At 40.2% G+C, this 26,072-nt stretch overlaps 1 protein-coding gene across 1 annotated transcript in view; it reads left to right on the forward strand.

Moving 5' to 3' along the window:
• Positions 1-3,946: 3,946 nt before the first annotated feature.
• The window catches only part of arsg (arylsulfatase G), a 61,832-nt gene continuing 39,706 nt past the window's right edge, over positions 3,947-26,072 (forward strand). Inside the window, exons 1-4 of the mRNA XM_072558644.1 lie at positions 3,947-4,167; positions 10,550-10,737; positions 19,379-19,426; positions 24,687-24,798. Of these exons, the coding sequence (XP_072414745.1) occupies positions 3,947-4,167; positions 10,550-10,737; positions 19,379-19,426; positions 24,687-24,798 (569 nt within the window). The remainder of the gene's footprint in view (positions 4,168-10,549; positions 10,738-19,378; positions 19,427-24,686; positions 24,799-26,072) is intronic.

Consider the following 26,072-nt stretch of genomic DNA (forward strand, 5'->3'; position numbering starts at 1 on the left):
TCTCCCTCCAACTCCATTTTCATTTAATCTCTTCCATCTTGGGTATAGAACAGATTTACAACGCTGTTGCCAGGGTTTGAGTTATATGGATAGGCTGCGGATTTCTTTCACTGGAGTGTCGGTGGCTAAGAGGTGACTTTGTAAAGATTTATAAAATCATGAGGGGCATAGATAAGGTGAACAGCCAAGGTCTTATCCCAAGGATGGGGGAGTCCAAAACTGGAGGGCATAGATTTAAGGTGAGAAGGGAAAGATTTAAAAAGGACCTGAGGGGCAACTTTTTCACACAGAGGGTGGTACATGTATATGGAATGAGCTACCAGAGGAAGTGATGGAGGTGGGTATTATTACAACATTTAAAAGACATTTAGACAGGTACATGAATAGAAAAGGTTTAGAGGGATATGTGCCAAAAGCAGCCAAGTAGGACTAGTTCAGTTTAGGAAGCCAGGTCAGCATGGACGTGTTGGACTGAAGGATCTGTTTCTGTGCTGTATGACTCTATGAGTGTCCCTATGTCCCTATATCCCTATCACTCTTGATGATTTGCATTGCCCATAAAGGGCTTTGTACGTAAATGTCTAATTGGCTACACGAGTGATTACTGGTGGTGATTAATAGTTAAATACTTAAAAAAAAGGTTGTGGTGATTTGGTGGGAAAGCCGTTTGGTGTGTGAGTTAACACTTCTACGTATATAATAAAAAAGCAGGCAAAAGGGTAGAACTCCAGTGGCACAGTGGTATCACTCCTATCTCTAAGCCAGGAGATCTGGGTTCAAGTTCTACCTGTTTCAGAGTTGTGTAATAACAGTGCTAAATAAATTGATAAGGAAATATCACTATAAAGCAAACACAGTGAGCTTTTGTGGTGATTTCCTGGTGGTGGTTAGTAGTTTAAAAACAACAAAAAAAAATTCTTTGCAATTTGGTGATTGAAAAAAATAGTCAGTTGTGTATAGGAACACTTCTGGATAGGAACAAAAGAAATAAAAGAAAGACCAGAGGGATCTTGTGGTGCAGTGGAAGTATCCCTACACTGATCCAGGAGGCCTGGGTTCAAGTCCTACCTGTTCCTGAGGTGTGTAATAAACAGCTCTGAACAGATTGATTAGAAAATATCACTATAAAGCAAATACAGTGGGCTTTTGTGGTGCAGTTGTAGTGTCCTACCTCTGAATCAGGGGACCTGGGTTCAAGTCCTACCTCCTCCTAATATGTCTCAGGATAAGTTGATTATAAATATATATAAAGCAGACCCAGGGATGGGTCTGCAGAACTGTCTCATCTCAGTTCCAAAGCAATCCCTCATCAAAAATCTGTTGAATTTAATTAAGAAAGGCATCTGTACATATATCTATATTGATCAAAATAGCACAAGAACCTTCTGGACATGAGTTTGAACTTTGGAATGTTCCTTTAGTTGGCAGAGCTAGAGAACCTAGGAGCAGTACTGATTTTTCTTTGGCAGTCAAGTGTTAACAGTTGGATGTATGTTTACATACAAACTTCAAATTGTATCGTGAAATGTTTCTACACTTCCCTTTTCAAGGTAAACACAGCTTTTCTATCCATCTCAGGAAAAAAATTTAGAAGTCCATTCTTTTTTGAATATTCAGCTTTCATCATCTGCCTTTCTTTTTTGGTGGGCTCATTCCAAATTTGGATTAGGTTTTGAAGAAGATATAAATGGCACAATTCAAGCGGAACTATAAACTGCGATCTCAATACCTCAGTCTTTTCCAGCAGGCTTGAATTCAGTCTTTTTAGTGATGTAACCATGTTTCCAAGACTACGTACTATTGAATTTCATTTGTTTTCCAGTGTGGCTTACTTTTCTTTAATATCAGATTTGTTTTTGTTAGTTTTTATAGTAGTGGCTTGTTCCATGCCTTTTCAGAAATCAGTATTAAATTCCATGAAACTTGGATTAAATACTCTTCTTGTTGTTATTCAAAATAAAGTGCATAAAATTATATCTTTTCTTTGGGTCCTGCTTGTCACTAATAAATAATCAGTTATTGCATTTGATCTAATTTCCACATTCCCACTTTATTGCTTCCTTGCTCAGCACTGGGTTCAATTCTGCTAACATATTTTGTCGTTCCTAGAACTGAAGTGCAATCAAAAATGACTGCAATTCACAAGCTTGAACCGCTAAGATTTCTTATATATCTCCAGAAATGTTGGCCAAGCATGGTAGAAGCTAACACAGGGAGTGGGACCATGGGAAATAATGCACTTTATAGATAGTTAATTGATTCTTATTGATGTTTCCAGTTAATAATTTTATGTAGCTGGCCACTTGGCACCTATTCACTTTAAATATTTAATTGTAATTTTATGTTATGGTGTCTAATTTTACAGTAGTCAAACAACGTAACCTTTGTTGAGTATTTATTTATATATCTTTAGACCACAGAGGCTGTAAAGTTTGGCTGGCAGTACTGTTTTGGTGCTCGGGATGTCTGATGTTCGTGTAAAGAATTAGGGGAATGGGGTTTTAGGGAGTGGATGTGCTTCCAGCGTAATTCCCCACTATCAGGAACAGTGATAGAACAGATTTGTGATGCTCATTCGCAATTATGCAGGGTCGACAGATGGTAAGCTCAATCAGTGTCTAATCATGAATTGAAGCACAGTTTATCATGTTATACCTCACAGTATCTGTTAATCTGTTAACAGGTTATTTGAAATCCAGACTGCAGAACCCAATTGCATCAGCAGCTTTCATACGACTGTTTAACTTAGCCATGGCATTTGCATCACCTTTCCAGGTTTCCTGATCATTGACAGAGTAACCTTTGCGTGTACGAGACAGTCACTTCAGCTTCCAGATACAAATTTCTGCCGTGCAAGACATGGGCACTGGCTATCAACAAGAATCAGTCTAACCACTTACTTGTGACATATTAGCATTATTGAAAGCCCCAGCCTTTACATCCTGGATCATAACCAATCAGAAATTGGACTGGCCACAAAGTTATTTTGGTTTGAGAGCAGATTGGAAATTTAAAACTTCTGTGGATAGTATAATAAAAACAGAGTAAATTGGTCAAAGTAATTGTATGCGCAAACTCTATTTGGACCTTTTCATTTCCCAGAAGCTTGAACAATTTGGACATGCGCAGACATTTGAGAACAGAGAGATCCAGGGTATATTTTAATAAATCTTTAAAAACAGCATTATAGATGGAAAAAAATGCAAATGCGATTTTATATAATGAAGAACTAAATTAAGAACCACGAGGATAGTGATACGTAAACACCAAAAGAACTGCGTATGCTATAAATCAGAAACAAAAACAGAAATTGCTGGAAAAGCTCAACAGGTCTGGCAGTATCTGTGGAGAGAAATCAGAGAGTAAACATTTCAGGTCTGGTGACCCTTCCTCAGAACCGGATAATGATTTATCTGTGCAAGACACTGGTGAGGCATCATTTGAAGTGATATGTACTTTTTTTTGGGCACTGCATTTTTACAGGATTTTGGAGGCTTTGAGAGATCTGGAAAATAATGTGACTAGATTTGTGGAACAGCGGAGATTGAAAGAAAAGTTTGAAAAGGTTTAAGAGAATAAATAGCAAAAGATTATATCAGTGTTTATCGAATTGGTAACAAAGCAGTCATAAATTTGAGGTTGATAATACAACCGTAAAGAGAGGGGTTTAGAAGACATACTTACTTCATAGATGCTTCTATCCATTACGTCTTGTGGTTATAGAAGCCAAGTTAGTATTAGTATTTAAAGGATAATTAGTTAATCTAAAGGAAATGTGTAATTGCTAATATAACAGATATTTATGGTGTTGATAAGCTAACGTTCTGTGCTGAAATTTTGATTGCTTTGCAAATTTTGACATTGTTACAGTAAAGACAAGACAACAATGGATGGAGACGAGGTTTAGGCAATACCAGAAGACACATTCATCCAGATTTATAAGAACATGGGCGTTTTCTCTATGATGGCATTCTTCACTGCTGCGTTCATCAGTGGATTTCTTTATTTCAACATTGACTTCAGTACAGCTCCTGCTGGTGCCTCTTCAGGAAAGCCAAATTTCATCATAATCCTGGCTGATGACATTGGATGGGGTGATCTTGGTGCAAACTGGCCATTGACTACTGAGACACCAAATTTGGATATGATGGCAAAGGAGGGAATGAGGTATTCATATTCACAAAAATCTCTAACCATTTGGTCTGTATTTTTCGATGTTTCTTTTTATTTTTTGAACTAATTTTCAACTCTTTACCTTATTTAATCTTTTTTTTATCTTACTTCAGTAAGGAGAGCTTTTAATTCAGTTGGTCTTCCATAACTCAGAAGTTTGATATGATTTATTTTTCTGTCAGTATAATTGTAGCATTGGAATTAAAGTCTTATTTCCAGATACGTGGTATATATAATATTGTAGCTCAAGTGGTCCGGGTAAACAAGAATCCTGAATCCCTTAAGTCTGTGTTCTATTAATCAAGATTTTATGTTGGAAATTAATGCTGTTTTAGTCTGATAGTGTGAATTTCAGTGCGTGGTTTAGTGCATATTGTTGAAGTGTTCATGTTAATGAACTCCCATTGACAGCTCCAGGTATTCTCTAAGACCATGGATAGGTAGAATGTAAACATTTTTAATCTGTTTTATAAACCTAACTGCAAAAAAGAAAGAGCCTTTGCACAGTAATGTGCTGATAATGATTTTCAATAAACATGGTGTGAAAGTTTTTGACAGATTTCTATTTATATTCAGTAATCTCCATTTGCAAAAGAAAATATGATTACCTAAATGTTGACAGAAAAACTATACAATAAGTAAATAACTTAGGACATATTACTAAAGGTGATGGAAATCATGAGGGTAAGAAAATTACCTGAAAGCTCGTAGTATTCATAACAAAGCAGATGAATTAACAGCACAAATCATCATGAATGATTATGATGTGGTAGGCATCACTTAGACATGGTTGCAGGGGGTTCAGGACTGGCAGTTAAACATTCAAGGATTTACAACTTACTGAAAAGGCAGGGAGGTGGGCAGAGTGGGGGGGGGGGTTAGATAAGAATGAAATTAAATTTATGGCACTGTATGACAGAGAGTTAGATGATGTGGAGTCTGTGTGAGTGGAGTTGAGGAACCACAAAGGCAAAAAAAAACCATAATGTGAGTTATTTACAGACCTCCCAGCAGTGGTCAGGTAGGGGTGCAAGAGGTACCAGGAAATAGATAGGTCATGGTGAGGTCATGGTGATCATGGGAGACTGGGGCAATAATGTTGCTGGTGGATCTAAAGAAAGGGAATTCACGGAATGCTTACAGGATGGCTTTCTGGAACAGTTTGTAATGGAGCCCTCAAGGGAGCAGGCTATTCGGGACTTAGTGCTATGTAATGAGCCAGACTTTGTAAAAGATCTTAAAGTCAGGGAACACTTAAGAGGCAGTGATCATAGTATTGTAGAATTCAGTCTGCAGTTTGAAAGAGAGAAGGCAACATTAGATATAATGGTATTACAGTTAAATAGAGGTAATTACAGGGGCATGAAAGAAGAACGAATGAAAATCGACTGGAAGCAGAGCCTCATGGGGAAGACAGTAGAGCAACAATGGCAGGAATTTCTGGGTGTACTTGAGAACACAGTACAGAAGTTCATTCCAAAGAAAAGAATGATTACCTGGGGGCCTGCGGGGGGTAGTGGTGGGGAGGTGGAGAGATATTAGACAACCATGGCTGACAAAAGAAGTCAGGAAATGTATCATAGAAAAAGAGAGAGCCTATAAAGTGGCCAAGGGCACTGGGAAATCAGAAGATTGGGAAGACTACAAAAACAGAGGATAACAAAGAGAGAAATAAGGAAGGAGAGGATCAAATATGAAGGTAAGCTAGCCAGTAATATTAGAAATGATAGTAAAAGTTTCTTTCAATACATAAGAAACAAATGAGAGGCAAAAGTAGAGATTGGGCTGCTCCAAATTGATGCAGGAAGGCTAGAGGTGGGAGATAAGGAAATAGCTGAAGCACAATAAGTACTTTGTGTCAGTCTTCTCAATGGAAGACATGAGTAATATCCCAACAATTAAAGAGAGTCAAGGGGCAGAGTTGAATATGGTAGCCATTATAAAAGAGAAAGTACTTGAAAGGCTAAAAGGTCTAAAAATTGATAAATCCCTGGCCCGGAAGGGCTACATCCTAGAGTTCTGAGGGAAGTGGCTGAAGAAATAGCAGAGGCGTTCTTTGCGATCTTTCAAAAATCACTGGAATCAGGGTAAGTCCCAGATGATTGGAAAATAGCTGTTGTAACCTCCTTGTTCAAGAAAGGATCAAGACAAAAGATGGAAAATTATAGGCCGATTAACATAACCTTGGTTGTAGGTAAAATTCTAAAATTCATCATTAAGGATGAGATTTCTAAATTCTGGAAGTACAAGGTCGGATTAGAACAAGTCAGCATAGATTTAGTAAAGGGAGGTTGTGCCTGACAAACCTGTTAGAATTCTTTGAAGTGGTAACAAGTAGTTTAGACCAGGGAAACCCAGTGAATGTTATCTACTAGACTTCCAAAAGGTCTTTGATAAAGTGCCTCATGGGAGACTGCTGAGTAAGGTGAGGGTCATGGTATTTGAGGTGAGCTACTTGCATGGATTGAGGATTGACAGTCTGACAGAAGGCAGAAAGTTGGGATAAAAGGTTCTTTTTCAGAATGGCAGCTAGTGACAAGTGTGTCCCGCAGGGTTCAGTGTTGGGGCTGCAGCTGCTCACTTTATATATTAATGATCTGGACGAAGGGACTGGCGGCATTCTGGTGAAGTTCGCCGATGATACAAAGTTAGGTGGATTGGCAGATAGTACTGAGGAGGTGGGGAGGCTATAGAAAGATTTAGACAGTTTTGGAGAGTGGCCCAAGAAATGGCTGATGAAATTCAATGTGAGCAAATGCGAGGTCTTGCACTTTGGAAAAAAGAATACAGGCATGGACTATTTTATAAATGGTGAGAAAATTCATAAAGCCAAAGTACAAAGGGATCTCAGAGTGCTAATACAGGATTCTCTAAAGGTTGACTTGCAGGTTGAGTCCGTGGTTAAGAAAGCAAATGTAGCGTTGTCATTTATCTCAAGAGGTTTGGAATGTAGAAGTAGCGATGTGCTACTGAGACTTTATAAAGCTCTGGTTAGGCCCCATTTTTGTCCAGTTTTGGGCCCCACACCTCAGGGAGGACATTTGACACTGGAGCGTGTCCAGCGGAGATTCATACGATAAACAGCTGAGGAACCCGGGATTGTATTCATTAGAGTTTAAAAGATTGAGAGGAGATCTAATAGAAACTTACAAGATAATTCATGGCTGAGAGAGGGTGGACACTGGGAAATTGTTTCAGGTGGGGATACTAGGACCTGTGGGCACAGCCTTAGAATTAGAAGGGGGTCAATTTAGAATGGTATGGAATGCAGTGGAGGCCAGGACGTTAAATGTCTTCAAGTCAGAGATTGATAAATTCTTAATCTCGCAAGGAATTAAGGGATACAGGGAGAGTGCAGGTAAGTGGCATTGAAATGCCCATCAACCATGATTGAATAGTGGAGTGGACTCAATGGGCCGAATGGCCTTAATTCCACTCCTATTTCTTATGGTTTTTGGTCTTAAGAGAAAAGTGAAAACAAAGTATCAGCAGCAGAGGATTTGAATTAACAACTGAGCCTTGAATTATCTTGTCTGCATTTCAGAGATCATTCAAGCTGTTACTACACTGTGTGTCTGTTTCGGGGGTAGTACCATTTTCTTTCAAACATAATGCACCACTGTCTTATGGGGCCTCTACTCATGACATACCTTTTGGCCTTAACCACTTCTTTGTGGATGCACTTGAGAACCATGAACTGCGATTAGCTGCTTCTAATCCCTCCTGATACAGCTGATCTTTGAAATATTCTTTTATTTGTGCCGATTTTCTATTTAAACTTAGTGTCCCCCTTTATTGGCCACAAGATTGTTAAGGCTGAGTTAGCATTTCTTTCCTTCCATTGATGTTATTCCTCCCAGAGGCAGGAGCCCTATCAGTAGTGTTGCAAACATATCATGTTCTGAGAGCTCCAGAAGGAAAAGATTGTGTTGTGGTACTGGAGTCTTGAGAGTCTTTGGCAGTTCTACCACTTCACTAACATATCAATTAAAGCAAATTCTCTCGGCTGCCAGATCTTGTCTCTGTGTAAATCATTTTGTCCATGGGGCAGCATGGTGACTCAGTGGTTAGCACTGCTACCTCACAGCACCAGGGTCTCAGTTCAATTCCAGCCTCTGGCGACGGGCTGTGTGGAGTTTGCACATTCTCCCCGTGCCTGCGTGGGTTTCCTATGGGTGCTCTAGTTTCCTCCCACAGTCCAAAAATGTGCAGGTCATGTGAATTGGCCATGCTAAATTGCCCGTAGTGTTAGGTGCTCCATTCAGAGGGAAATGGGTCTGGTGGGTTACTCTTCGGAGGGTCAGTGTGGACTGGTTGGGATGAAGGGCCTGTTTCCACACTGTAGGGAATCTAATCTAATCTTTCTCTGCAGCCGTAAGTGTACTATCACGTGCAAAAATTCTATAATTGTGATAGCTGTTTTGACATTTGCTTCTGGTATTCTCAATGAAGTAGGAAAGGAGGATGGGACAAGGCATCCATTCTGTCAAAGCAAGGATAGCATGGATTACAATGGCTCATTAGCACCTCGAGTTTTGAGGCTGAAAAGACACAAAAGATTACATAGAAAAGTGCTTCTACCCTTGCACCTTTAAATTTTCACTGTTTCCTGTAGTACGCTAAGAATTTGAGGGGCTGCAGTAAAGTACAGTAATTGCTTCAGCCAAGGAGCTGGAGAGTCAAGTAACCCATGGAAATGTGGAACTCTCCAAACTGGAGAAACATGCTTCCAATTGAATAAACATATGTGTTTAGTATTATTTTTGCCTTGTTGGCAGTGTGATGAATATATATTTAAATCCACTCTTGTGCTTTCCAAAGATGCAGTTGCAGATGCCTGTTTGCTGTTGTGTTCCCTTTGAAGTTGCTTAATTTTAAAACGAGCCTAATCTTTTTACAGCTATGTCCTAAGGATTGGTTGCAAGCAGCATTTGTCCATTTTGAATGATCAGCCATTTGTGGAAGCTTGGTGGGAGATAGCAAAAATGGAAACGTACTTGTCCATGCTAAGAGTAACATGCTATATGCTCCTTCCAGAAGAACTTCCAAGATTTGAAGAAATTGTGCTAGTATTTTAGTAAAGTTAGATCACATGGGATTCAGTTTGAGCTTGCCAATTGGATACAAAATTGGCCTTATGGTGGGAGACAGAGAGTGGTGATGGAGGGTTGTTTTTTGGATTGGAGGCCTGTGATCAGTGGTATTCCATAGGCATCGGTACTGGGTCCAGTTTTGTTTGTCATTTATGTTATTGGTTTGGATGAGAATAGAGGAGGCTTGGTTGGTAAGTTCATGAATGGCACTAAAATTGGAGGTATAATAGACGGTGAAGAAGATTACAAAGAGATCTTGATCAATTGTGTCAATGGGCTGAGGAGTGATAGATAGAGTTTAGTTTGGATAAATGTGAGGGATTGCATATGATGTTGGTGAGGTCTCTTCTGGAGTACTGTGTGCAGTTCTGGTTGCCTATTATTGGAAGCATATTATTAAGCTGGAGGGGGTTCAGAAAAGATTTACCAGAATCTTTTGAGATATAAAAATAAACTGGAGTGTAGGAGGTTAAGGGGTGATCTTTAAGGTTTATAAAATCGTGAGGAGCATAAGTAAGGTGAATGATAACACCCAAAGATGGGTGTTATCTAGGCAGCATGTTGTTAAGGTGAGAGGAGAAAGTTAAAATGAACATGAGGGGCAGCTTTTTTACACTAGCTTTGTGTGTGTGCTCGAGGAGGTGGTGAAGGTAGGTACAGTAGCAATTTTTAAAAGACATTTGAATAAGTTCATGAATGGGAAAGGTTTGGAGGGATATGGGCCAAGTGAAGGACTATTTAGTTTGAGAACATAGTCAGCATGGACTGGCTGGACCGAAGGGTCTATTTCCATGCTGTGTGACTCAATGCCTTGACTATTTGAGAGTGTGGTGCTGAACTGATCTCCAGCATCTGCAGTCCTCACTTTCTCCTATACCTTTATTATGGTAAAAACAATGACTGCAGATGCTGGAAACCAGAGTCTAGATTAGACAGGTACTGGAAAAGCACAGCAGTCAGGCAGCATCCAAGGAGCAGTAAAATCGACGTTTCGGGCAAAAGCCCTTCATTAGGAATACAGGCAGAGAGCCTGAGGGGTGGAGATATAAATAAGAGGAGGGTTGGGGTGGGGAGAATGTTACTTTCGTAATGAAACGTCGATCTTACTGCTCCTTGGATGCTGCCTAAACTGCTGCGCTTTTCCAGCACCTCTCTAATCTAGACTATGCCTTTATTATGCCTATAACTGACATCGTCAGCTATGAAATTATGCAGGTCAGTTTTCCAGCTTGCTACATTACAACATACTTGCAAAAATGTTCAGATTGGTTTTTCTGTTACAGATTTGAGGACTTCCATGCAGCTGCCTCTACTTGTTCCCCATCTCGGGCTTCTCTGCTGACAGGGCGCCTGGGGCTACGGAATGGCGTTACCCATAATTTTGCTATAAGCTCAGTCGCTGGCTTGCCGCTGAATGAAACCACACTGGCAGAAGTTCTAAAGGAAGCCAATTATTCGACAGCAGTAATTGGTATTTACAGTTTTAGTTCATATTTTTCTTTCCTATGTAATGGCTCCTCTGTTCTACTGTGCAGCTGTAAGTGTCATCACACAAAGGAAATGCCATCTTGCTTATGATCACAGCAGAAACAAAGACAAACGATTGGAAGAAAGAGACAAATGTTCCTTAGTTTTACTCTAGATTTAGAATATTACCCTGATTTTTGTGATATCACAAATGTAAAAAGCAGTGAATGTTTAAAGAAGAAGAATGTAAGAATTCACTTTTGTTTACATTGCTGTGAAAAACACTTTCTGTCCATTAGTTTAGCATGTGAGATCTTTAGAAGTAACCAGCAGCACTGACTTCATTAGCTAACAATCAACAGTCCTCCCAGTAAGCCATCTAGCACCTTTCTTCATCAGGAAGTGCAAAACAATAGTTACAGTTACTCCTGACTTTTAACACCTGTGTTTTCCTTATTCAGTCAACACTTGTTGAGTTGAGTAAGTCGATTATAAGCATGCACTCTTCATATTTGTGACTGTGACATTACACATGCAAATGTTGAATACTTCCTTCTCTTTACCTGCAGTGTGTTTTGGAAGCATATTCAACAGTCATGCTATAAGGAAGTATCCAGCTGTTTAAAGTGCACTAATAAATAACCCACATTCCATTGAGATGATGTCAGTGTACAGAAGCTGACTCAGCATTTATTGGACTCTGTAGAACTCAGAGAGCTGCCACCAGCAAACATTGAGGACTGAATTTTCCAAGACCCTGACCAATGTGGGAAATGGCAATTCAGTAAGGAAAATATGACAAGTCTGGGGAAATTTAATTCCCAGCGTTGACAAGAAATGTAAGATTCTGCAAGCAAGTGTAGAATGGCAAGTTGAAAATCTCGCAAATGAGCAGTGAGAGGCCCAATTATATGCATACATATGCCATAAGTAACTAATTTTGCTTCATTTATATGCAATTTTCTGTTCTCCCATGTACCAAGGAGAAACTAGACAGTGGGAATTCCTGGCATGAAAGTCAGAGCGAGTACCTTGCATCTCCAACTCGCCACTTGCCCTCTGGCTTTTATCTTGGACAATGGTCACCAGCATCGAGACAACATAGGTTGGCATTGGACATGTACCAACCTGACCACATCATCATGGCATATCTCTAACTCACTTTGAATACAATTCCCCACTTCAATGCTGCACTTTGGGGTCAACAAGAAACTTATTGTAATGCTATTGGCAGGGCACATTGTGTGGGCAAGCATCCACCTCATGGATTAGAGAAGATACCTCAAGGCTCCTTGCTTAAGCTCACTCACTTTGCACTTACTTGGATACCCACAGAATCTCAACCCTATCTTAGCGCAGGCACAAAGCCAGACAGCTTATCGTGGTTTTCAGCAGGAGAGGCAATGGTTTTCATGTATTACTGATGGACTGTTAATCCAGAGACCCAACTAATGGTTCTGGGTGTAGTGATTGTAACAAGGTCAGCCAGATGGACCTCATGCCCATGAATCCGTTGTTGGTTTTTTTGGAAAAACACATCTGGTTCACTAATACCCTTTACAGAATGAACTACCTGGCCTGGATTACATGTGACTCCAGACCCACAGCAATGGAGTTGCCTCTTAACTGCAGTAAATGCTGGCTAAGCCAGTGTCACCCTCATCCCATGAATGAATAAAGAACAACCGTAATGAGTCAAAGGGGTGCACATGTTACTATATAGTAGCATGCAACAGCGTTTTCCAGCAGTTTATGTGGTAAACACATTGCATATGCTTCAGCCAAATCATGATGTCTCAAAGTCTAAGGGGAGTGTCCTCTCATCAGTAAGGAGGTCCCATCACAGGCAGTCAAGGCCAACTTCCTATCTAAGTGCAGAAACCTGGACACAGTTAGTCTGCCACTTGGGCTAGTCAGGATCAAGGGTTCTGTATCACTACAGTCTGAGCAAAGGGGACATGGGCAAACCTGCGAGTCCAATGCAACTAGTCTGGGGATTCACTGAGAACCAGATGGTGAGCTGCAGAGAGATCGGTCAGGGACCCATTCATGCATCAATAGGGGTTGTCCATCCAAATCAGTTAGGGAGATGACCACAGGCCCAATGAAAGCTGAGGGGGATTATCAGGGCCCATTGAGGTAATAGGGAAGCTGTGAGGGTGAAAGACAATAATGCATTGCTGGACATGGTTACTGTGAAGGGAGGGAGACATTCACATTCCAAACCACTTTGGTTTTGACAGAGGAACAGAGTAGCACAACGGTTGACATGGTTAAGTTGTAGAACTGAGGTGTTGGGGGGTTGGTATGAGGAGTTAGGGACTTAAGAGTTGTAAGGGAGCATGTGGAATTGATCGATGGGACTGATTGGGAGTACAATGAAGGTGTTTGGAGGTTTAGGGGTGTTGGGTGATTGGGAGTACAATGAAGGTGTTTGGAGGTTTAGGGGTGTTGGGTGATTGGGAGTACAATGAAGGTGTTTGGAGGTTTAGGGGTGTTGGGTGATTGGGAGTACAATGAAGGTGTTTGGAGGTTTAGGGGTGTTGGGTGATTGGGAGTACAATGAAGGTGTTTGGAGGTTTGGGAGTGTTGGGATTTCTCTCCTCACTGATTACCAAACTGCGTCAGTGATTCACTATGCCAGGCACTGCCTTCCCTCCTCATGCAAATAGTAAATTCACAACAGAAAATAAAGTAGCTGTGAGTACACCCAGAGTGAGCAGGGTAAGTTTATTTTTTTCTGTCTGAGCATACAGCCTCTACTTGTCGGCAACATGATGCCCTTCAAAGAGGCAATTGCATTACTCAAACAGGTTGAAGACATTTGTAATCATTGTATCTTGCATCTGGAAGGCATGCAGTATCCAATTGTGTGGGATACAGATCCTGCTCACCAGCAATTTCAATCAGTTATTTGTGTGAAGCAAAAGTAATCACAAGTGATGTTAAAAATCTTATCTGTGGGCCAGCTTCACATGAATAATCCAAGATCACTTAGACTGTTCACTTCGATCTGTAAGTAGTTGTCATCATGCTGTTATATGCATTGCTGTTTTTCTTGGATAATTTGGGGTTTGGGGGATAAGGAATCAGTAATCCTGCTGCACTTACGTTCTCCGATTGCATAGGAGGGCTTTTGCTGCATTCATTAGAATAAGGTCCCCTATTCAAAGGCCCTTCCCCCTCCTTGTTAGAGTCCTCAATGTCCCACCATTCGGAGGACAATGTTAAATCATTATTCATATAATGCTGATGCTGATTGCTCATATTACTAAGAACCTGTTCTGTATCTAGTATTCCCCGCGTAGATTCATTGGAACAGTAGAGGTCATTGTTGCTATGGCTACGGTGCTACGAAGACGCAGAGAGTTAGAGGGGGAACAAACATGCCAGCAAGCCCAGGACCAATAGCAGTCTCCAGCAGATGCTGAACAGCCTCCACGTGAAGTGTCTGCAGCTGATGAACCCCTCAGGTTGTGGAGGTCAAACAAGAGGCCCAGAGTTGATTGTCCTTGAGGCCATTTCCTCCAGATGAGTAAGGCAAATTACTTTCACAGAATGAGAATACCCTGAGACACCATCACAGTACAATATCAACTGCTGCAGTTGGACCTGCAACTTGAAGTGATGGGTAGCCATCCTAATCTCGTAGCCATCAAGCTGACTACTAAATATTTACACTGGCTGCTTCCAAGGTCCACTGGGGACCTATGAAGGATCTCTCAATCCTCAAACCATAAATGTATCAAGGCTGTTACCAATCAAATTGGCAAAAAAAAACTGTGTCTCATTTCTCCATGACAAGATCAGTGCTTCAGCCTGGGCAGGAGCCTTTGCCAACCGAACTGACTTCTCCCAGATGCAGGCGCTATATAAACTGTACACACATTGCGGCGAGAACCCTATATCATAGCAGCAGATTTCATCAGTTAAAACTTGGTTCCATTCCATCAATGTACAAGTGATTTGTGATCATTGGTACTATAGCTTGGAAGTCCACATCAGGTACCCTAAGAGCTGACATTATGCCGACATCCTTTCAAGGGCCAGATGCCTTTAAAGGGATGGTTACTGGGAGATGGGCAACTCTCTGCAACCATGGCATAGATACAAAGCATTCTTCAACCAGATCTGTTGAATAACAGATGATAGACCTGATGAAAATGAGGTTCCAATTTTTGGATCCGTCTGGTGAGGTCTTGCAATACACTCCAGACAGAGTGTGCCACATAATCCTAGCATGATGTACTCTGCACAATTGGAGCAGGCAAAGACGGGATGTGATCAATTCTGAAGAGCCTTGAGAGTGGCAGCAATCTTCTGAGGAGAAAGATGGGGACATGGAGCGGGAGAAACATCATCTTCGCTATGATAGAGTGATACAGCTGTGGGTACAACAAGTTAGACATGACTTAACTGACTCTCAGTTCCAATTGTTGCTCAAAAGGCGAAGGGACTTGTTTATTAACAGAAGCAATTGCAGTTTTTATTGTTTGGCCTTTCTTTACGTTCTCTGTTGTTGAATAAATGTTGACGCTTTCATCCATTTTAGGCTGTCCAACATATGATGCTCCCACATTGAACATGAGAAGATGTTGCATTGTGTTGTGCAGTAGGGAAAGAGTAATACTCCCTTAGACTGTGTTCTAAGATAGGATGGTGCTGAGAATTGATAACTTGTGTCATTCTTGTAGCTAAAATTACAATGACGGATGAGTGGGCAGTTAACGGTGTAAATTAACAATACATTTCTGCATGTGAACTTGCATTTGTAATGCAGGGTCACTCATGTAACCTGTGTGCCTTTGGAAGCTTTTCTTTTCTACATCCCTTCCACTATTACATGCACTGTGCACAGCTGAGTTTTAGCTATCTGCTGGGGTCAGGAATCCCAGGAGGTCCAACAGTGATGAGCACTTCTGTCATTACTGAGCACCTGATAGAGCAAGCTGGGCACAATTGAGGCATGGTGCATACGTAATCAGGCAAGCTGCAGAGAATTGCGTGAGAATTTGCTCGAGCTCATGAAGAGAACCTTCCATGAAACTCCCCAAAATAAACACTTTGCCAGTGTTTCAAAAGCTTTGGCATTGTGTCCTATCCACTTACTGGTCTTAGCAAATCTGACAACTTTACTTTGACCGTTCTGGTGGCTGACCATAATTAACAAATTACTTATATTGGCATGCAAATAAGATTTATCAATATTCCCAAATTCCCAAAGTTGTTCACAACCATTCGAAAGGAATACACATTGCAATAATAACAGCAGTATATACTTTAAATGCATCTCAAGGAATCCAAATGTTGAAATTAATTTATCTTCAAACATTCACAATTACAGATTGCCTGTTACAGAGAAATGTTTTACTTTCTCTAACCCAGAATCCCACTTGTAACATATGTTTAGCCCCAGGATACAACACAGATCAAGTCTATATGTCTGGCTGATTACATTTTCAACTCTCATCTATTGCTTTAACAGAGCTATCCTTGTTTTGAAATTTGAATTTTAGGAATCGGGTCACATGGTTTTCAAAATGCAAAGAGATAAACTTTTTATCAAGTGTCCCTGAATCCAGTTTGTTTACAGTAAGATAGTAGAGTATTTCATGTATTCCAAAGCACTAACTATTTTAATTCTTAAGGACAACACAGTACCCTACTATATTGACTGTATGTTCATACCTTTTTGATTTTAGGGTAGGATTTGCATGGTGATGGTGTTATGGAAGTAATTTAAGATCTCTATGATTGTCCTTGATATAATGTTTTGCTTAACATAGAACAATGTATAATCAATGTGCTCCTTCCCCTAGTTTTGTAGGGAAGAGTAGCAGAGTATATCTGTGACTGTGTTTATCACTCTAATATGTAAAGTAAGTTCTCAGGGTTAGAGCCCTGCTTGTGAACCAGGGGAATGAGGAACCTTCACCCTGATCTTCAAACAAATTTCTTATTGTGATTGATCGCCACCCTCATCCTTCGAAACTGTCTTGCTGAGTCTGACCCAACTTATTCTTCTTGACCTGCCAAAGCTCACGCAGTCTCCCAATCTTTCCCAATTCATTATAGATTTGTACGTTTGTATGATCACCTGGACTAGTTTCAGTCACCTATGTGATTTGGATTTTTTCTCCTGTATCGGGCCTTGCATTAAAACACCTTGAGGATATTATATGGTTGAAGAGTTGGAAATTCCTAGTCAAGATGCTGCAGCTGTTAGGAATGTGATGCAGATCTGGTGGGTAAGCTAGTCTGTTCCTGCCTGTCAATTTGTGTTAATTGGGGATACTAGCACATTGATAATTATGATGAAACAATGACAAAAGACTCAAAATACAAAGACCTTTTGTTCAGTGCTTCAGCAACAAAACTTCAAATCCCACATTTGGTGCTGGTGAAATTTAACTTTAATAAACCAGAAAAATGATTGCCACAGTGACGGCAGCATTGTGTTATACAGTCACAAAGGAATGGCTATCAGAGTCCTCTTTGACTTTGGACCTCATGAAATCTCATAATATCAGGTCAACGTGGAAAAGGAAATCCTGCTAATTACTAATTCCCCTCAGCAATAATGTCACAACAGATAAGCTGGACAGGTCCTGAATGTCTTCCATAATGGGACTGCTCAGGGTGATACTAGTGGTTATATGGGTGAAAACCTATTTGGCCTTGCTCTCAGCAGTCTATCTGACAGGGAGGTATCTATCCAGAAGGTATTGCTAGAAATGACCATTGCAGAGTTCATAAAGCCATGATGTCTAGGAACAGAGACTGTATGTCATTCAGTGAGATTGTTGCGATCTGATAATGCTCAACCCAACTTTATTGTTTTTTCTCCCATAACCTTTGATTGATTGAAAATCTATCTACCTCAGTCTTGAATATACTTAATGATCCAGTTGCTACATCTTTCTGTAGTACAGAAGTCCACAGGTATACTACCCTCTGAGAGAAGAAATTCATCCTCAACTCTGACTTAACTTGGCAGCTGCTTGTTTGGAGCTTATACCCTCTGATCCCAGACTCTCCCATAAATGGGTAACTCCCTCTCTGCATCGACCTGGTCAAGCCTCCTATGAATCCTGTTAGCTTCAATGAGATTGGCTCTCATTCCTTTAAACAGCAATGAGTACCGGCCCAACCTTCTGAACTATTCCTCAGAAAATAATCCCTCCATATCCAGGATCAACTGAATGAATCTTTTCTGGGTTGCCTCCAATGTCAGTATATCTTACCTTAGATAAGGGGAGGAAAACTGTTCTCTGTATTCCAGGTGTAATCTGATTGATGTCTTATATAGTTTAAGCAAAAATTCCCTATTTTTATACTCCATTCCCTTTGAGATCCTTGTGGAAATGAATTAGCCTCCATTAAGTTATCTGGCATTACCACCATCCTTAAGGTGTAGTTTCAGAACTGATCCAGTAACTTAAAACTGGTCATTATGAGGCAGCAGTAGAATTTTATTCAACTATCATCTATAACCTCATGACCTGGCACATCTCTCACTGTACATTATTGTCAAGATAAGAATGAGGCCTGGTTCAATGAAGAATGTGGGACAGCTTACCAGGAACAGGATCAGGCATACCAGTCATGACACAGAATTGTATGAATCTTTTTTCAGATTCCTGGGATTGTAATCAAAGCCAACACTTGTTGGCTATCCTTAACTGGTTTTGAGATTTTCCCCAGATGGTGAGCCGTCACTTGACCTGCTGTACTCTGTGTGATATAAGTACATCCATATCGATGTTGCAAAGTGAAGTCATCCCACGATTTTGACCCAGTAACAGTGAAAGCAGTATAGTTCCATATCAGGATAATGGATGGCTTCGAGGGGAACTTGCAGGTTTGGATATTCCCGTGCATTTGCTACCCTTATTCTTCTAGGTGGTAGATGGTTTGCTGATCATATGGATTGAACAACTGGATGTTGAGTTTCTTAAATGTTAAATGATCTGCACTCATCCAGGCATAGAGGGAGTATTCCATTAGACATCTCATTTGTGCCATGTAGATGATGGACAAGCTTTTGGGATACCTGGGCCTGTTGCAGAATTGCCAGCCTCTGACTTGCTGTTTTTGCTGTAGTACCAAATGCACCATGTAGCTGGTCAAGTTAAATTTCTGACCATCATTCTGAGATCTGTAACCAACCACCCCAACCTCACTCCTGGTTGATGATGTCAGGAGATTCAGCAATGGTAATGCCATTGGATGTCAAGAAGAGATAGTTAGCTTCTCTCTTGTTGGATATGCTTGGCATCAGTATTACAAAGGTTATTTGCCGCCTATCGACTTAAGCCTGAATGCAGTCTCAGAGCTCTCGCAAAATGGAAATCAAGGGGAATCGGGGGAAAATTTGTACTTTTTTTTAATCAATGGTTAACTAGCCTATATCCAATGCAGAAAATATTGTCATGGAAAACAAGATTTCACCATAAAAGTGTTCCATTGCACTTTGTTTTAATTAATGCTTTTGTCTGTACATATTTTGCAACAATAACTGGACATTATAGGTAATTAGTATTTGAAGAATATAAAGTTGATAAATTAAAATGTAATTAAAATTAATATACTTAATTCGTAACTTGTAAATAAAACTTTCATGTACACTTTCCTCTTTTGCTCAGGTAAATGGCATCTTGGACATCATGGTTATTACCATCCAAATTTTCGTGGTAAGGAATTCTTTGTCAGAACTTGAGTACAAAGCTGAATTTTATTTAATTTTGTAAACCATATTTGATTTTGATGCTATATAATAAGTAGTATATCTAATTCTGGTCGACCTCTTGGGGAAGGATGTTATTAAATTGGAGAGGGTTTAGAAAAGACTTACATGGATGTTGCTAGGAATGAAGGGTTTGAGTTAAAAAGATAGGTTGGGACATTTTTCACTGAAGTGCACGTCATTAAGGAATTACCTTATAGAGTTTATAAAATCATTAGGGACATAGATAAGTTGAATAGCCAAAGTCTTTTCCCCAGAGTGATGGAGTTCAAACTGAGAGGGCATATTTTTAAGGTGAGAGGATAAAGATTTTAAAATGACATGAAGTGCAACTTATGGAATGAACTGCCAGAAAAAGTAATGGATGCAGGTACAGTTACAACATTTAAAAGACATTTGGATAAGTACAGGAATAGAAAGTTTTGGAGGGATTATGAGCCAAGCTCAGGCAGGTGGGACTAGTTTAGTTTGGGAACATGGTTGGCATGGACTGGTTGGTCTGTTTCTATGTAATATAACTCTATGACTCTTTAACAGATAAGTGAATTAATGTATTATGTTCAAGATTTGTGATACATAGCATTGAAGTTTTGCAGGAAATCCTCTTTTTGTTTGAAAAATAGATGATTAATTTCTAACCGGTTGCATTTCAAGCACAGGCAACTATCTTCCATCACAAAATGGGAACTCAGCTTTTCCTAAGTGTTGCATAAGCAATAGAAAAATCTGCAATGTATAAAGATCATTGTATCTGTCACCGTCAGCCATTAAGGGAATGTGCTGAGATACCAATTTGCATACAACACAAAGAGAATAGGACTCAGTGACAATATATTCAGAACAAGGAAGTTATTAATGACTGTGCCTGCTTTCAAATAGATCGCTTTTAAAATTCTTGGGATGTGGTGCTGACAAATAGTGCACCTCCACGAAGTATGGAAAAGTTGAATCAAGTTTACAGTTAGGTTATTTAAATTCAACCTTGCTGTCTTATAGGAAGTCATGATGACTAATGAAAGCACTACAGGAAGTGTGAATCTATTGCTTATTTAAGTAATGTTTCATGTGTAAAGTAGGCAACCAGCCACTAACATCCGGCAAAGTACTTGGAACTTGTATAAAATTTATATCGAGATTATGACTAATCTCTGTTCATCAATCTGTTGAATAAAGTCCTATATTCTTTTTAAATGAACAATGAAAATTTCATCCTTAATATTAGCAATTGCTCCCCCAGACTAGTAGTAAAAAGTTAGATTTTCCTTTAGAAAACTACCTGTTTTTGAGTGATGTAGAGGTGATATGAGAAAAAGAAACAGGGCAGAGAGATGCAGCCAAATCTGCTGTGATAGTTAGACACCACAGTTTGTTGATACGATCCCATTATGGCTCTGATTTACTTGCTCAAAGATTTAAAATCACACTTGAATGAAGTGGGAAGATTAAGGTATTCCTGCCTATGGATTACACTTGAAAAAATCATCATACTGAACCTTGATGATGCACAAATGAGAAGAAATTGGAAAGGTGGCAGAAGGAGATTCTGCACAAATCCCTTCATAGCCTTCTCCTCCTTTCAGATCTTCCTCAAAATCTGCCTAATGTTGCAGTTTTTTTTCAGCTTTTGTTTAATCTAACCCACTGACTTCTGTGACAAGTAAAATTGGTTTGACATCAGTCTTTTCAGTATCTTGCTGTTGGAATTAGGTTAACATTTCCCCTTAGAAGACAAAAGGCATGATAACCAATTTTCCTAGGCACTGTTTTTTAAAATCATTTACCACCCCCATTATGGTTGGTGTAGCCTTCAGCTACGTCTGACCCATCTCTCACGTTCTTACCCTTTCCTTCTCCTCCTTCTGAGAAAACCAATGGGGATTCCCCTCGTCCTTACTTTTCATCCATCGGTGTCTACATTCAACAGATCATTTGCTGTCATTTCTGCCAATATTAGCAGAATGCCACCACCAAACACATCTTCCCTTCCCCTCCACTGTCAGCATTCTGCAGGGACCATTTCCCTCTGCCAATCCACTCCTCCATCACTCCTAACACTTTCTTAGTGTTCCACAGCACCTTCCTATCCAACCAACTTGCCCATTCACTTCCTTCTCCCTGAAATCCAAGGATCCAGACACACCTTCCAGGTGAAGCAATGTTCACCAGTGTAGCAGCTTACAGTCTGGTCTCCTTTGCATTGGTGAGACCGAACACAGACTAGGTGACTACTTTGTGGAATACCCCCACCTCTGTTTGGAGAAATGACCCTGATGTTCCAGTTGCACATCATTTCAATAAACCAAGTTGCTGTCATGCTAACATTTCTGTCTGGACCCATGGAGAGGAGTAATTGAAAAAAACTACATAGTGTTACCAACAAGTTTCAACCCACCATCAAACTCACCATGGACTATTCTCTACTATCTGTCTCATTCTTGGACACATGCATCTCCAATAAGGTTGGCATCTTAGCACCTCACTCTACCACAAACCCGGGGATAACCTCACAATGCTACACTTCTCCAGCTTCCATTCAAAACATATTAAAACAGCCATCCCCAATGGACAAGCCCTACGTATACAAAGGATCTGTTCAGATGAGGAGGAATGTGATGGGCACTTGGAAGTACTCAGGGATGCCCTCATAAGAATGGGGTACAATGCTCAACTCATTGACCGCTAGTTGCAAAGTGCTACAGCAAGGAACCGTAATGACCTCCTCAGGAGACAGACACAAGCTGCAACCGACAGGGTACCCTTCGTTGTCCAGTACTTCCCAGGAGCCAAACAACTATGCCATGGTCTTCACAGCCTGCAACACATTATCAATGAAAATGAGCACCTCGCCAAGACCTTCCCCACACCTCCACTTCTCTGCTTTAAATAACCACCAAACCTCAAACAGATCAGTAGCAAACTCCCGGCTTTCAGGATGATACCATACAACCTTGTCACGGTAGATGCCGCAAGATGTGTCAGAGTTGACACGGATACCACCATTACATGTGGGGACATCTCCCACCATGTACGTGGTAGGTACTCACGCGACGCAGCCAATGTTGTCAATCTCATACACTGCAGGCAAGGATGCCCTGAGGCATAGTACATTGGCAAGACCAAGCAGAGGCTATGGCAACAGATGAATGGACACCGCACAACAATCAACTGACAGGAGTGTTCCCTCCCAGTTGGAGAACACTTCAACGGTCTGGGACATTCGTCCTCGGACCTTCGGGTGATCGTCCTCCAAGGCGGACTTCGGGACAGGAAACAACAAAAAGTGGCTGAGCAAAGGCTGATAGCCAAGTTTGGTACCCATGGGGATGGCCTTAACCGGGACCTTGGGTTCATGTCACACTACAGGTGACCCCATTGCACTACACACACACACAGACAGATGACCATACACAGACAGACGGATACTCCTACACACGTGTGTGATCGAGCATACACACACACATGCAGACCCTCTCTCACACATTCACACATACATTCCCACAATACATTCTCACAGACTTATACTACTTTTCACTCATATAAGCTCTCTCACAGACATTCATAATACCCAACCCCAAACACATACACACCCACCCATATGCACACCTACACATATAAGTTTGTGCGGTGAATTTGTACTTGCAGAATTTCATTTTACTTTGCTCAAAAACTGCATGAATCCATGTAAGATTCTGTAAATCTTTTAGATTAGAATCAGTCTGAGCATTGTGGCACAGACAGCCTCACAGGGAAACTCACACCTTCAATACCTTATCTGGGCCAACATGACATCCATTGTTAAAGTTCACTTGAGAATGTAACTTTTTTAAAAAAAGTTTTGTGATTTACATATGGAAGAACTGAAACTAACGTTATCATTCTAAAAAAAAGAGACTTAATAATCAATCCAGGTTTTTTTCAATATATAATTTCAGTTACATCACAGTGTAAACTTTTGCTATAAATTCTGTGTCTTACAATCTTATTCTCTACAACCACCTGATGAAGGAGCAGCGCTCCAAAAGCTAGTGCTTCCAAATAAACCTGTTGGACTATAACCTAGTGTTGTGTGATTTTTAGCTTATTTCTGTCCTGGGCCTGTTGCAGTGTTCCATTGAAGTACAATGCAAGCTCAAGGAACAACACCTCTTTTCTGTTTAGGCACTTTACAACCTTGCGCTTCTAATATTGAATTCCATAACTTCAGAAACTATTATATCTATTCTCCATTTTTCCTACATTCCCTTCCCTCCTTCCTCCTTTCTTGTATCTTGTTTACTTTGCTCTTAGTATAGAGGATCAATTTCCTGCCTTTCACATCCTAATTTACACCCAGTTCACATCTCATTTTCTTTATCTCCACCATTAACAATCACTTTGTCTTTTGCACTGGGCTTCTACCTCTCAAAAGTACAATGCAAAACATTTTCTAACACCTTTCAGTTCTGAAGAAGTCATAATGGACTTGAATCATTAATTCTGTTTCTCTGCCCACAGATGCCAACAGACCTGCTGAGTTTTTTCAAGCATTCTATGTGTTTGTTTGCAAGATATTTCATCTGGAGCATGGGATTGACTTGTAACTAAAATCTTATCTGTAGTTCATTATTGACAGCCTTGGTAATCCAAATTGACCTTGTGTTTATTCAGTTTACGACCGATAATCTTCCCATTGATATTTTGTGTCTGTTAATTTCTGACAAAATAAAGTTAATCATGCCCAAAGGTTCCTTCTAGCATCTTGATCTTTGAGCCAATTACATCAGTCCAAGGATATCAAAGTAAAATCTGAAATCTGATGGTGGAAATCTGAAATAAAATAAATAAATAAGGTGAGGCGGTGGGGAACAAAACAAAAGAGAAATGTCTGAACCAAGGTCATTGACTAGAAATATGAAGACAGTTTTCCAAAGACATATTTGGGAAATGTGGTATCAGTGAAAAACTAGCAAAACAAATGGAACAGTCTTAGACACCATCACTGTTGAAGCAGTATAAAGCAAGGTTAGTTTTTAGATAAGGAGAAAGTGAGGACTGCAGATGCTGGAGATCAGAGCTGAAAAATGTGTTGCTGGAAAAGCGCAGCAGGTCAGGCAGCATCAATGGAGCAGGAGAATCGACGTTTCGGGCATAAGCCTGACCTGCTGCGCTTATCCAGCAACACATTTTCAGCTCTAGTTTTTAGTTAACTCTGTTTTGGTTTGTTACAGGCTTTGACTACTATTTTGGAATACCTTACAGTAATGATATGGGTTGCACTGATGATCCTGGGTACAACATTCCTCCATGCCTACCTTGTCCAAGGGATTCTGATGTACAAAGGTAATGTAGTTAAAATATGGTTGTCTTAATGATAGCTCACTCTTTTATGCATGTTTTCTCAATTATGCCTGTTTTTCAATTCAAGAATGTTGTTGACCACCACTTGTCAGTTCAGTGTTATTAAAACTTAAGGTTATGCTATGGAAAATACGCATCTTTCTATGAGATGATCTCATTTAAACATGTAGGACTCTTAAGGGGCTTGACAGAGTAAATGTTAAGAAGAGATTTTCCACCCATGGGAGTCACAGAGCAGAGGGCATAGTCTCGGTATAAAAAAGGAATCAATTTCAGATTGAAATAAGGAGGAATTTCTTCTCTCAGACAATTGAGACTCTTTGGAACACCTTGCCACAGAAAACTGTAGGGGTGGGGGATGCAGAGTTCTTGTGTATATTTAAGGTTGAGACAAATAGATTCTAGATTAGTAGGAGAATAAAGGGGCATGAAAGTGGATGTGAGGAATGTCAGATCAGTCATAGTCTTATTAAATGGCAGAGCTTGATCAAGAGCCGAATGGCCTACTCCTGTTCCTGTTTCTCAGGTCTTGTGATCTTGGGTAGAACTTGAAGTCGGGTCTCTGGCCCCAAGATAGGGACTTAGCTACAAATCACAATGGCATGCAGGATGGTCATGAAAGGTGCTGTAAAAGGCAAGACTTTTATTTTTAATGGGTAGCTTCACAACTCTCTGACCTTTTTAATCACTTAATGTCTGGACAATTAACATTAACTCCATCTAATTCTTCTTCACCAAAGAGGTTATGGCCACTTGTGTCTCTACTAATGCCCTGACTGAGTTCTACTAACTGAGCAGATAATAAGCCATGAGCTGTAAAATTCTAATGAGACCTTTTAAATTGGATGGAGATTTTATTTCCATTATTTATCTTTCAAAGAATCTAGATAAACAGTAGTGAGTTAAATACTGAAGAAAACCCGAAAGAACTGCAGATGCTGGAAATCAGAAGCAAAAACAGAAATCTCTGGAAAAGCTCAGCAGGCCTAGGTGCAGCTCTGCAGAGAAATCAGAGTAAATGTCTCAGGTCCAATGAGAGTGTTCTGAGGAAGGGTCACTGGACACAAACTGTTAACTCTGATTTCTCTCCACAGGTGCTGAGCTTTTCCAGAAATTTCTGTTTTTGTAATCAGCACTGAGATTTGAGACAAATTACAAGGCTATAATTCAGTTGAGTGATCTGCTGACATCAGAAGCTGTTAAACGGAGATTAAAGTGGTTTATAAGTGACCGTTTACTAAGCTTTTGATAGGGCC

Source organism: Chiloscyllium punctatum, chromosome 39 (assembly GCF_047496795.1).
Source record: "Chiloscyllium punctatum isolate Juve2018m chromosome 39, sChiPun1.3, whole genome shotgun sequence".
In the NCBI taxonomy this organism is placed as follows: domain Eukaryota; kingdom Metazoa; phylum Chordata; class Chondrichthyes; order Orectolobiformes; family Hemiscylliidae; genus Chiloscyllium; species Chiloscyllium punctatum.